The sequence below is a fragment of the Babylonia areolata genome, chromosome 1 (genome assembly GCF_041734735.1).
Source record: "Babylonia areolata isolate BAREFJ2019XMU chromosome 1, ASM4173473v1, whole genome shotgun sequence".
In the NCBI taxonomy this organism is placed as follows: Eukaryota; Metazoa; Mollusca; class Gastropoda; order Neogastropoda; family Buccinidae; genus Babylonia; species Babylonia areolata.
Window position 1 is genome coordinate 19,154,099 of NC_134876.1, and position 12,495 is coordinate 19,166,593.

Sequence of the window (12,495 nt, forward strand, 5' to 3'; positions counted from 1 at the left end):
TTTTAGCCTTTCAGAAAGCAGTGACACACAGGGGCATGCCGTGTGCATGGCTTGTGTGAAAATTAGTGAAGCATGTGGATAGGAATCTTTAAATGAAAGCAGACATATAGACGTTATCTTTTTTCTAAATAACAGAGAACAGCAGGGGTTGAGGGGAGTGTGTTGGGGAGGGCAGGAGTAGGGGATACATAGAGGGAGATGGGAGGGCCTGCTTTTGTTGTGAATCTAGATATATACAGGGCAACAAATGGGAAAGTCAATGAATACATGGCAATGACATATACGTTAAAAACAAAACTGAATTAGGCTTCAAAAATGGGAGAGTACGTTTATATCCATATCATGCATGTTTGTGCGGTTTTTTTGTGTGTGTAAGTATCTTACTTTGATAACACAGTGAGTGAGTAAATGAGTAATTTGAGGGCAGAATGGGGATATTAAACTTTCTGCATTGTTGCACTTTGTTTGCATGTGTGTTTTTGTGTGTGTGTGTTTTTATTGTTTTTTTGTTGTTGTTTTTTTTTGTGTGTGTGTGCATGTGTGTGTGTGTGTGTTCAGAGACAAAGTGATACTCAGTTTGCGTACTGGACATGGTGGTTGTGAATGTGACGGCATGTGGCAGGGTCCCTGACGTCCTGTGATTCCTTCCTAAGTGCTTTCCAGTCCAAGGGTCTGCGGCCAGAAGCCATCTGTCCCTGTGCCAGCTCTTCTGAAGCTCTCACCGTCTCCATACGCAGGTACGGTGTGAAAGATGGGATTCGCTTTAGCAGTCTAACAGGTGCAAAATGAATGTGGACATGCCTGTGTTTAGGATGTGTCAGACTTAGTGCATTACTTCCTTATTCTGTTGGGTATGAACCAGCATGGTCACCAGTATGATGCATTTGGTGTTATGATCTCATGGGATTTGGGTTTCGACTGCTGGTCATGAGGTTTCAAGGGGTATATTGTACATGCAAAGTCAAACATAATGTAAAAGATTTTGAAGTTGAGTATACTAGCTTACGAACAGTAATAGACCTGAATAGGAAGTGAGTTTCCATGGGTTCAGGCCCTGTATACGTACCAGGATTTTTTCTCCCCCCTCCTTGAGTATTGGTCTGGGTACTAATTTGTTGGATGAGATGATGAATTTAAATCCTGTATGTGCTGTGGACTTAGTGCAGGTAAAAGAACCCACAGCAACAAAAGGGTTGTCTCTGGCAAAATACTATTAAAAAAAAAAAGAAAACAAGATCTACCTCTGTAGTAAAATGAATGCACTTGCCAACAGAGGAAAGAAAATGTGTTGCTGTATTGTCGTAATGCCGCCACGTTTTCCTGGAAAGAGCAACCTGAATATCACACAGAGAAATCTGTTGTGATAAAAAGTGATATATTACAATACCAGACTTTGTACTTGTTTTGAAATGGAAACAATCTGTTCACTCTTACCTATTGGTAAAATTTGTTGGTCTTTCAAAATTGAAACAGTGTTTAGTCTCAACTCTGTTTGGTCTTTTGAAATAGAAACAATCTCTTTAGAATTAGCTCTTGTTAAAATTTGTTTGGTCTTTTGAAATAGAAACAGTCTCTTTAGACTTCGCTCTTGTTATAGAATTTGTTTAGTTTTTTTAAATATAAACAATCTGTCTAGACGTAGCTCTTGTTAAAATTGGTTTGGTCTTTTGAAATAGAAACAATCTCTTTAGACTTATCTCTTGTCATAGAATTTGTTTCGTTTTTTAGATAGAAACAACCTGTTTAGACTTAGCGCTTCTTGAAATTTGTTTGGTCTTTTGCAGTAGAAACAGTGCGTTTAGACCTAGCTCTTGTTAAAGTTTGCTCGGTCTTTTGAAACAGAACGAGTGTGCTTTAGAAACAGAGTGTGACATAATGCCACTGAGAGCAGCAGACCTGACACAGGGAGCGCTGACTGTTGACAGGCCGGGCAAGACCAGCAGCAGTGCCACGGGGCGAGGCATCCTGTCGATGCAGGGTCTGAGTTACGGGGTGGTGAGGGTGGACAGTGAGAACTCCCTCACCTCCCTCACCCTGCAGGACTGCGGACAGGTCATGCCGGGAGGTAAGCAAGGCTGCAGGCACTGTGGGCAGGGATGGTCTGGTAAAGGTAGATGGTACTAATAAAGAAGAATGATTATTAAAGCAATTATTTTTAAAACTTTTTTTTTTTTAAAGTTAGATGTTTCTGGTGAAGTTAGGTTCTGTACAGGTGAGAGAATGAAAAGAAAAGGTGTTCTGTACAGGTTAGAGAATGCAAAGATGTTCTGTTCAGGTGAGAGAATGAAAAGATGTTCTGTACAGGTGAGAATGAAAAGAAAAGGTGTTTTGTACAGGTGAGAGAAAGAAAAGGCTTCTCATAGTGGAGTGATGGCCTAGAGGTAATGTGTCCGCCTAGGAAGTGAGAGAATCTGAGCACGCTGGTTCGAATCACGGCTCAGCCGCGGATATTTTCTCCCCCTCCACTAGACCTTGAGTGGTGGTCTGGACACTAGTCATTCGGATGGGACGATAAACCGAGGTCCCGCGTGCAGCATGCACTTAGTGCACGTGATAGAACCCATGGCAACAAAAGGGTTGTTCCTGGCAGAAATCTGTAGAAAAATCCACTTCGATAGGAAAAACAAATAAAACTGGATGCAGGAAAAAATACAAAAAAAAAAAAAAGGTGGCGCTGTAGTGTAGTGACGCACTCTCCCTGCGGAGAGCAGCCCAAATTTCACACAGAGAAATCTGTTGTGATAAAAAGAAATACAAATACAAATACTGTGGGAAATGGGGGGTTGATGGTAATATAAAGGTGGATGCTGTAGTGGAGTAAGGATGTGTTAAGAATGAAAAGGTTTCACTTACTGCAGGAAACTTAGCAGTGGGGTGGGATGGGGTTTGAGTATTTCAAGTGCAGGTAGTTGTGTCGGAGAAAGGCTGCGTGAGAGAATGATGGCCTGAAAATGATGTACATGGGAGGGTGAATTGTTTATCAGAATGTTAGAACACGCAAGGGGGTTCCATTCAAAGGGAAGGTTCTGATTGTGTTTCTCTGTACCTGTGTGCAAACTAATTAGAGGCACTTAGAAGTATCATCTTCAAGTTTTGTGTCATTGTCAGAGTGAAACTTAGTGCACTTGTCTGGTGTTTGATCCTTCCTCTGCTTTTCTTCCTTTGATTCTTCCACTTCTTTTCTTCCTTTGATTCTTCCACTTCTTTTCTTCCTTTGATTCTTCCACTTCTTTTCTTTCTTCTTTTCTTCCTTTGGTTCTTCCACTTCTTTTCTTTCTTCTTTTTTTACTTCTTTTCTTTCTTCTTTTCTTCCTTTGATTCTTCCACTTCTTTTCTTCTTTTCTTCCTTTGATTCTTCCACTTTTCTTCTTTTCTTTCTTTGATTCTTCCACTTCTTTTCTTACTTCTTTTCTTCCTTTGATTCTTCCACTTTTCTTCTTTTCTTCCTTTGATTCTTCCACTTCTTTTCTTACTTCTATTCTTCCATTTATTCTTACACTTCTTTTCTTCCTTTGATTCTTCCACTTCTTTTCTTCTTTTCTTTCTTTGATTTTTCCACTTCTTTTCTTTCATTTATTCTTCCACTTCTTTTCTTACTTCTTTTCTTTCTTTGATTCTTCCACTTTCTTTTCTTTCTTTGATTCTTCCACTTCTTTTCTTACGTCTTTTCTTTCTTTGATTTTTACACTTCTTTTCTTCCTTTGATTCTTCCACTTCTTTTCTACTTTGAATTCTCCCTCTCCTTTTCTACTTGTGATTTTTCCACTGCTTTTCTCTTTAATTCTTCCACTGATTTTCCACCTTTGATTCTTCCTCCTGTTTTCTACCTTTGATTCTTCCACTGATTTTCTACCTTTGATACTTCCACCATTCTTCTGCTGCTTTGCTACCCATGTTCCTTCCACAGCTTTTCTACCTTTAATTTTTCTCTACTTTATTACTTTTGATTTTCTCCACTGCTTTTCTTTGATTCTCCCACTACTTTACTATATTTGATTTTTCCCACTACTTTACTACCTTTGATTCTTCCACTATTACCTTGAATGCTTCCACTGGTTTTCTACCTTTCATCCACTATTACCTTTGATTCTTCCACTGGTTTACTACCTTTAATTCTCCCACTGCTTTGCTGTCAGCTCTGATGGTGGTGATCAAACTGGACGGAGCCCCCTACCTGTGCAAGACGGATGAGGTGGGGGAGCTGTGCGTGTGCTCTGGGTACACGGGCACCAGCTACTGGGGCCTGCAGGGCATCACTATCACCACCTTCCAGATCCAGCCCCTCATGGCTGACGGCAGACCCCTGGGCGACAAGCTGTACGTCAGGACAGGGCTCATTGGCTTCCTGGGGCCGGTCAGTGTCATGGCGACCTGTGTTGTGGGTGCTGTGTGGTGTGGGTGTGTGGGCTGTTGCGGGTGGTTGGTGTGTGGGGTGTTTCGTGGGTGTGTGGTGTGTTTTTGGTGTTTTGGGTGTGTTGTGGATGTGTGTCATGTGTTTTGGGTGTGTGTTGTGGATGTGAGTGTTTTGGGTGTGTGTTGTGGATGTGTGTCATGTGTTTTGGGTGTGTTGTGGATGTGTGTCATGTGTTTTGGGTGTGCAGTGTGTGTTTTGGGTGTGTTGTGGATGTGTGTCATGTGTTTTGGGTGTGTGTTGTGGATGTGTGTTATGTGTTTTGGGTGTGTGTCATGGATGTGTGTCATGTGTTTTGGGTGTGTGTTGTGGATGTGTGTCATGTGTTTTGGGTGTGTTGTGGATGTGTGTCATGTGTTTTGGGTGTGCAGCGTGTGTTTTGGGTGTGTTGTGGATGTGTGTCATGTGTTTTGGGTGTGTGTTGTGGATGTGTGTCATGTGTTTTGGGTGTGTGTTGTGGATGTGTGTCATGTGTTTTGGGTGTGTAGTGTGTGTTTTGGGTGTGTAGTGTGTGTTTAGGGTGTGTGTTGTGGGTTTGTGTGGTGTATGTGTGTAGTTTGACACTGAAAATCATAGTACAGCGTGTATGTGTGTAGTTTGACACTGAAAATCATAGTATTGATGATGTATGTGTGTAGTTTGACCCTGAAAATCGTGGTACAGTTGGTATATATGTGTGTGTGCAGGGAGCTTTTGGTAGTAGAATTGGTGTGTGTGCATAGTTTGACACTGAAAATCAAAGTACAGTTGTTGTATTGTGTGTAGTTTAATACTGAAAATCATAGTAAATTTGGTGTGTGTATGTGTGTGCGTGTGTGCAGGGAGGCTTGGTGTTTGTGTGTGGGAGCAAGGAAGGGCTGATGCAGGTGTCCAACCGTCGTCACAACACCGATGACATCATCGCCACCGTGCTGGCTGTGGAACCCATGAAGTTTATCTACAGAGGAAGGTCAGTCTGTCAGGGCTCCCACCTTTTATAGAGTCAGTCAGTGTTCCTGCCCATTACAGTCTGTCAGGGCCCTCACCCTTTACACATCCAATCAGGGCTTACGCCTTTTACACAATCAGGGCTCCCACCCTTCAGAGAGTCTGTCAGGGTTCCCACCCATTACAAAGTATGTCAGGGCTCTCACCCTTTACACATTCAATCAGGGTTTACACCCTTTACAGAGTCAGTCAGGGTTCCCACCCTTTACAGAGTCAGTCAGGGGTTCCCACCCTTAACACAGTTGGCCACAGCTCCCACCCTTGAGTTGGTTAGGGCTTCCACCCTTCACAGAGTCAGTCAGGGCTACCACCCTTTACACAGTCGGTGCTCCTACTCTTTATAGAGTCAGTTAGGGCTCTCACCCTTTGCACAGTCGGTCAGGGCTCTCACTGTTCACACAGTCAGGGGCTCTTGCAATTTACAGAGTCGGCCAGGGGGACTCACAATTTACAGAGTCAGTCAGGGCTCCCACTCTTACAGAATTGGTCATGGGCTCCCACCCTTTACAGAGTCAGGGCTCCCATCCTTTACAGAGTCAGTCAGGGCTCCCATGCTTTGCAGAAAAGGTTTCAAGTAGCAGTATGCAATAGTATCATCATGACTCAGCTGTCTTTCAATGTATTCTCCAGTCACAGGGAACTGTTCTGTGTGTTTGAAATAGATGTGAGAAACCAGATCTCAGGTTTGTTGCACAAAGTCGTGAACTCCAAAAGCAGAGTAACTTTCCTTACAGTACACAACCAGGAACCCATGCTGCTTAGTGCTTTTCCTCTACTTGGCTAGTGGAAGCAGTAATGATAATAATGATAATAATTCATAACTTTTCTATGCCACAATATGCAGTACTAAAGCTACTCAAAGTGCCTTACATCATCGAGCTAAATATAAACATAACAAAAAAGCATTACAACAACTTAATCCAGTGCGTTCACAGAACGAATGAAAAAGCATAATCCACCAAACAATAAAAAATATCAAGTTAAAAATGCTGTGATGAAAAAGAAAAAAACACATATTTCATAAATACACAAACACATGCACGCTCACACACACACTCGCGCGCGCACACACGCACACACACATACACACACACACACGCATGCACATGTGTGCGCACGTCCAGACACAGTGAGAAACAATGAACATTGACAGGACGTTCCTTGGATTTGTGCCTCCACACGTGTTGTTGACCTGTATACTGCATTTGTTCAAGTTACATGCCTTGCCGTGGCAACAGTTTCTGAACTTGCCTGTTTCTTGGCATTGCATTTTGGATGAGTTTGTACAGACATGCATTTTATAATGAAAGAAGAACAGACGGGAAAGGGAGTAAGAGAACAGAAGAGAGACTGCTGGTTTTTATTTTTTGTAGAATATTAGTGAAATTTGCAGGACATGTTTAATTAATTGCAGCATATTGTTGATGTGTGCAGGATAGCAGTGTTTTCCATCCGGGTGTTGAGGGATGAGAGAATCTGTATCATTGCTGAACAGAGACCTGACTGCACTGAAGAAGAGGTAGCCATATACACTTCCTCTTGCTTTCACAAACTGCTGTTGTACTTGCTGATACATGTAGTTTCTGTCACATTGTTTGAATAAACAAAATTTGAATATATGAAAAAATACAAAATACACTCATAACATCAAGAATACACATTTGACGTCAATAACGTTAGAAATACAGTAAACAATTTTTATTTTATCATCTGGTGTAAACCACCAAAGAGTGAATTGAAATGAGAGTGATCAGGCAGTACATTCCTTTCCAGATTTTATCTACTTGGTTAATCGTGCTTTCACTTACTAGTGTTTTGATATTTGTTTCTTTTGATTAATGACAGGAAAGAAAATTTCTTTTTTGAATGATGGTGAGTATTCTTCAGAGGAGTCTTTTAGCACAAGCTGTTTTGTGCTTCTGAATATGTTACAGTAGCTTTAGCTGTGTAAGTTGCTGTGAATTATAGTGTAGATTGCATGGCAAAACAGCGTTTGGCCGGTGGTATGTTTGTCTCAAAATACGTTTTTTTAGGGATGTTGTAGGTTACAGTTCAAATGATAGATCATGGAACCCTGTGTGTTCTGATTTATGCTCTCTACATAATATGTAATGTACATGTGTATGTAAGGTACACACAGACACACACGCATGCATGCACAAGGTATTATATGAGGTTTCAGTTTCAGTAGCTCAAGGAGGCGTCACTGTGTTCGGACAAATCCATATATGCTACACCACATCTGCCAAGCAGATGCCTGACCAGCAGCATAACCCAACGCGCTTAGTCAGGCCTTGAGAATAAATAAAAAATAAAAAAGAATAAAAAAAATAAAAAAGAAATAAATTAAAAAAAATAAAAAAAAATAATAAGAATAATAAAAAAAAAAAAGAAAAAGAATGAATAAATAAATAAATAAATATATAATTACATAACAAAGAACTACTACTACTAATAATAATATGTATAAGGCGCAAAAACTTGATGAAGTCAACTATAAGCATACAAAAAAAAAAAAAAAAAAAAAAATATATATATATATATATATATATATATATATATAAATAAGTAATAATAAAATAAATAAATAAAAAAGACAACAATGATGATAAATAAGCAAATGAGGGAATATGTGAATGGGATGGGCGTGGTGTATTCGTGCTTGAGCATTTGTGTTCATGTGTGTGCGTGTGCGTGTGTGTGTGTGTGTGTGTGTGTGCAGAGTTTCCAGTGGATGAGTCGGGTGCTGCAGGCAGTGGACAGCATTCACCAGGTGGGGGTGTACTGTCTGGCCCTGGTCCCTCCCAACTACCTGCCCAAGGTAAGACACTGACCTGTCCTGACCAAACATCCTAGTTTTACCTGGGTGTCTAGCTCATCTTCAATTTGAGCTTCCTGTTTAAGAAATTCTTCTATTTGAAGCCAACAAAGTCTTAAGTTCACATGTGCATGATTGGGTGTGGATGAGGGTGGTGCACAAAGTGAGATTGTGAGGATCAGAGCAGAATGGAATGGTATGTGTTATGTGTAGAGTGTGTGTAGTTTTTTGCTTTGGGGATTCAGAGGAAAGAGTTTGTTGGTCATGTAATCCTTCCAAAACCTGGTGGAGGGTGAACAGTCTCTGCCTCATTTCTTGATGTCAGGTGACCAGAATGCTAAGATGACTACATCTACATGACACACATATAAAGTGAAGTCACTGTCAGATATGAACATTGTCCAGTTCTGCCTGTTCTTGTACATCTGTCTGTTTGTGGGCATGCACACTTTGCTTACACAGAGCAGAATTTTTCTGTACATTTTAATGATGCGTTAACAGCGTGGTAAGAGTTGAAGAGTTATGAAAAAAAATGTTTTACCGTGACAGACGCCGCTGGGTGGTATTCACCTGCATGAGACCAAGAAGAAATTCATGGATGGGTCGCTGCATCCAGCCAACGTGCTGATGTGTCCGCACACATGTGTCACCAACCTGCCCAAGCCTAGAGAGGTCCATCCAGGTATGTGCCCTCTTCATGTGCAGGGTGGTACTAGTGTTGTTAACCATTGTTGGCTCTGGGCTTTGTGGCCAGTAAATGTCTTGTTGTTTTGTGTTCTAGTTGTGGGAAGAGATTAGGATTCCTATTTGAGACTGCTGTATTAATTATTAACACTTTGTACTCCAAGTTATGATTCATCTGGAACACCTGGTTGATGCATTTAAAAGAAATCCACTCTGATATGTACACAAATGTATAAGCATGCACTCAAGGCCCGACAAACGCGTTGGGTTATGCTGTTGTCAGGCATCTGCCTAGCAGATGTGGTGTAGTGTATATGGATTTGTCTGAATGCAGTGACGCCTCCTTGAGAAACTGAAACTGCTTCCTTTGGACAGCATGCAGATACTTCCATCCTGCATTGTGCACATTCAGTTTCACTTTCTCGATGAGTTTTATTCTCACTCTGTGATTTTACCAGGTTGGCTTTAGCCTCTACATTGTTTGCCAGTGTTTTCAAGGAGATTGAGAATGTTTTTGATGATGTTGTTTACATTTTGTGTGTGAAGTATGGCTTGGACAGTGCACTCAGCTGTTGTAGGGCAGGTCCACAGAAACTGCAGTGCACCAGCACTGATGGGTACGAAGTGGGTACACAGTATTGTATGATGTTTATCAGAGGTTCAGAGTGATGTATGTGGCATATATGTTGCAGACATGAAGCCGTCCCTGAGTAATGTGTGTGGTGTGTGTTTTGCAGACATCAAGCCGTTCCTGAGTAATGTGTGCAGACATGAAGCCGTCCCTGAGTAATGTGTGTGGTGTGTGTTTTGCAGACATGAAGCCGTCCCTGAGTAATGTGTGTGGTGTGTGTTTTGCAGACATGAAGCCGTCCCAGAGTAATGTGTGTGGTGTGTGTTTTGCAGACATCAAGCCATTCCTGAGTAATGTGTGCAGACATGAAGCCGTCCCTGAGTAATGTGTGTGGTGTGTGTTTTGCAGACATGAAACCGTCCCAGAGTAATGTGTGCAGACATCAAGCCGTCCCTGAGTAATGTGTGTGGTGTGTGTTTTGCAGACATAAGCCGTCCCTGAGTAATGTGTGTGGTGTGTGTTTTGCAGACATGAAACCGTCCCAGAGTAATGTGTGCGGTGTGCGTTTTGCAGACATCAAGCCGTTCCTGAGTAATGTGTGTGGTGTGTGTTTTGCAGACATGAAGCCGTCCCTGAGTAATGTGTGTGGTGTGTGTTTTGCAGACATCAAGCCGTTCCTGAGTAATGTGTGTGGTGTGTGTTTTGCAGACATGAAGCCGTCCCAGAGTAATGTGTGTGGTGTGTGTTTTGCAGACATCAAGCCGTTCCTGAGTAATGTGTGTGGTGTGTGTTTTGCAGACATCAAGCCGTCCCAGAGTAATGTGTGCGGTGTGTGTTTTGCAGACATGAAGCCGTTCCTGAGTAATGTGCGGTGTGTGTTTTGCAGACATCAAGCCGTCCCAGAGTAATGTGTGTGGTGTGTGTTTTGCAGACATCAAGCCGTTCCAGAGTAATGTGTGCAGACATCAAGCCGTCCCTGAGTAATGTGTGTGGTGTGTGTTTTGCAGACGTCAAGCCGTTCCTGAGTAATGTGTGTGGTGTGTGTTTTGCAGACATCAAGCCGTCCCTGAGTAATGTGTGTGGTGTGTGTTTTGCAGACATGAAACCGTCCCAGAGTAATGTGTGCGGTGTGTGTTTTGCAGACATGAAGCCGTTCCTGAGTAATGTGCGGTGTGTGTTTTGCAGACATCAAGCCGTCCCAGAGTAATGTGTGCGGTGTGTGTTTTGCAGACATGAAGCCGTTCCTGAGTAATGTGTGCAGACATCAAGCCGTCCCTGAGTAATGTGTGTGGTGTGTGTTTTGCAGACATCAAGCCGTTCCTGAGTAATGTGTGTGGTGTGTGTTTTGCAGACATCAAGCCGTCCCTGAGTAATGTGTGTGGTGTGTGTTTTGCAGACATCAAGCCGTCGGCGGTGCATGTGGGGAACATCGTACAGGGGGCCCGCATGGCCTGGGCTCGTGGTCGGGACCTGGGACTGTCAGATGATGAGTCAGAAAGCAGGAAGGTCAGTCACACATATTGCTGCATTTAAACATGTGTCAGTCAGTCATGCAGCCTAAGTCTGTGAGCAGAGTATAAAAGACAGAAAGCAACATTTAATCAAATGTCTGTTATTCGTATAGCCTAATCCTGTGAGCAAAGGATAAGAGACATAGAAAGCAACATTTAAATAAATGTTCTTACAGCATAAGCCACTCCAGGGAGCAGTTGATATTTTGGTACAGAAAGTAACATTTGAACTCATCAGCTCAGACATTTATTTTGAACCACCTGTAACTGATCATCTGTGATTTAAAGGAAACATTTCACTGCGATTTAGTATCAGATCATTTGTGAAACTAAATATGAATGGAAACTGCTGCTTGAATCTGATAATGATGAATTTAGAGTAGTGGAAAGTGCCTTTATTTTCATATTTGTAGATTCTTTTATTTTCATGTATGTAGATTTACTCAACTTGTAAAGAACGTTTCTGTGTGCTGGCAGCATCAGTTCTTGACAGAGATATTGAGATGGCGGTCACAGACCACTCCAGATCACATCCTCTTTACCATGCTGAATGCCAGGGTAAGTACTTAACTTGGTTTTTTTACCTGTCTTGGAACTGTTCATCGTTGCCCTTTGTTTAAATGGCTATTGCAAAGTTCAGTTCATGTATACTTTTGGTAAATTTCAATTCATGTATCGTTTTGGTAAATTTCAGTTCATGTATCTTTTTGTTAAAGTTCAGTTCATGTATCCTTTTGTTAAAGTTCATTTGATGTATCCATTTGGTAAAGTTCAGTTCAGAGGACTAGTGTGCTTCTTTTTCTCTGTTGGACACTTGATGCAGTGCATAATCATACAGTGCATGCTCATCATGTAACAGGTGTATTGTAGTTCTACACTGTACTTTGAAATGCGTAACGCTTTAGTCATTTTCTGGAAAGATTATTCATGTTATTTTTCACATATATGAGTTATGCTAATTTAAACAAAATTGTCTTAAGTGTTTATTATTTGTTTCAAATGTATAAGGCCTTCATTTACTATCTAGATAGATAATTTTTATTGCCTTTCACATGCTAATATAAAGAAAGATAATATCTGTTGTCTTCCACATGCTGAAATAAACATAATTATCTTTGTCTTGTGCTTAAATGTGTGTTTATCATCTACTGTTTTGTCAAGTACTTACTGTATGTTTAATATTATGATGTATTTACCTTTGTGGTGTGTGTGCCATGAAGATGAGGTGTGTGGTGATGGATGTCCACAGAACCAGGTGCAGCAGTCACTGACATGCTCTCAGCTCCACAAGCGGGCAGAGCGCATCGGCTGTATGCTGATGGAGAAAGGCAAACTCAACAGTGGTGACCACGTCGCTCTCGTCTTCCCTCCAGGTATACGTCATTGCCAGTTCTTGTGTATTGATGGGTTGTGCAGGTTTACAATTCCAAGCTATCGTCCAGGTGTTGGTCTTGTTTAACTGTCCACTGGACAAGGAGCATCACACCAGCCTGTTAACCCATTCAGCCATGGG

At 41.6% G+C, this 12,495-nt stretch overlaps 1 protein-coding gene across 6 annotated transcripts in view; it reads left to right on the forward strand.

Moving 5' to 3' along the window:
* Positions 1 to 12,495, forward strand: part of LOC143280435 (disco-interacting protein 2 homolog C-like) — a 79,294-nt gene that overhangs the window by 44,496 nt on the left and 22,303 nt on the right. For all 6 annotated transcript variants that reach the window (XM_076585078.1, XM_076585092.1, XM_076585086.1 and 3 more), the window contains 10 exons: positions 623 to 737; positions 1,926 to 2,065; positions 4,137 to 4,354; positions 5,233 to 5,360; positions 6,833 to 6,917; positions 8,121 to 8,219; positions 8,766 to 8,898; positions 10,868 to 10,977; positions 11,460 to 11,540; positions 12,232 to 12,355. In XM_076585078.1, coding sequence (XP_076441193.1) covers positions 623 to 737; positions 1,926 to 2,065; positions 4,137 to 4,354; positions 5,233 to 5,360; positions 6,833 to 6,917; positions 8,121 to 8,219; positions 8,766 to 8,898; positions 10,868 to 10,977; positions 11,460 to 11,540; positions 12,232 to 12,355 — 1,233 coding nt within the window. The remainder of the gene's footprint in view (positions 1 to 622; positions 738 to 1,925; positions 2,066 to 4,136; positions 4,355 to 5,232; positions 5,361 to 6,832; positions 6,918 to 8,120; positions 8,220 to 8,765; positions 8,899 to 10,867; positions 10,978 to 11,459; positions 11,541 to 12,231; positions 12,356 to 12,495) is intronic.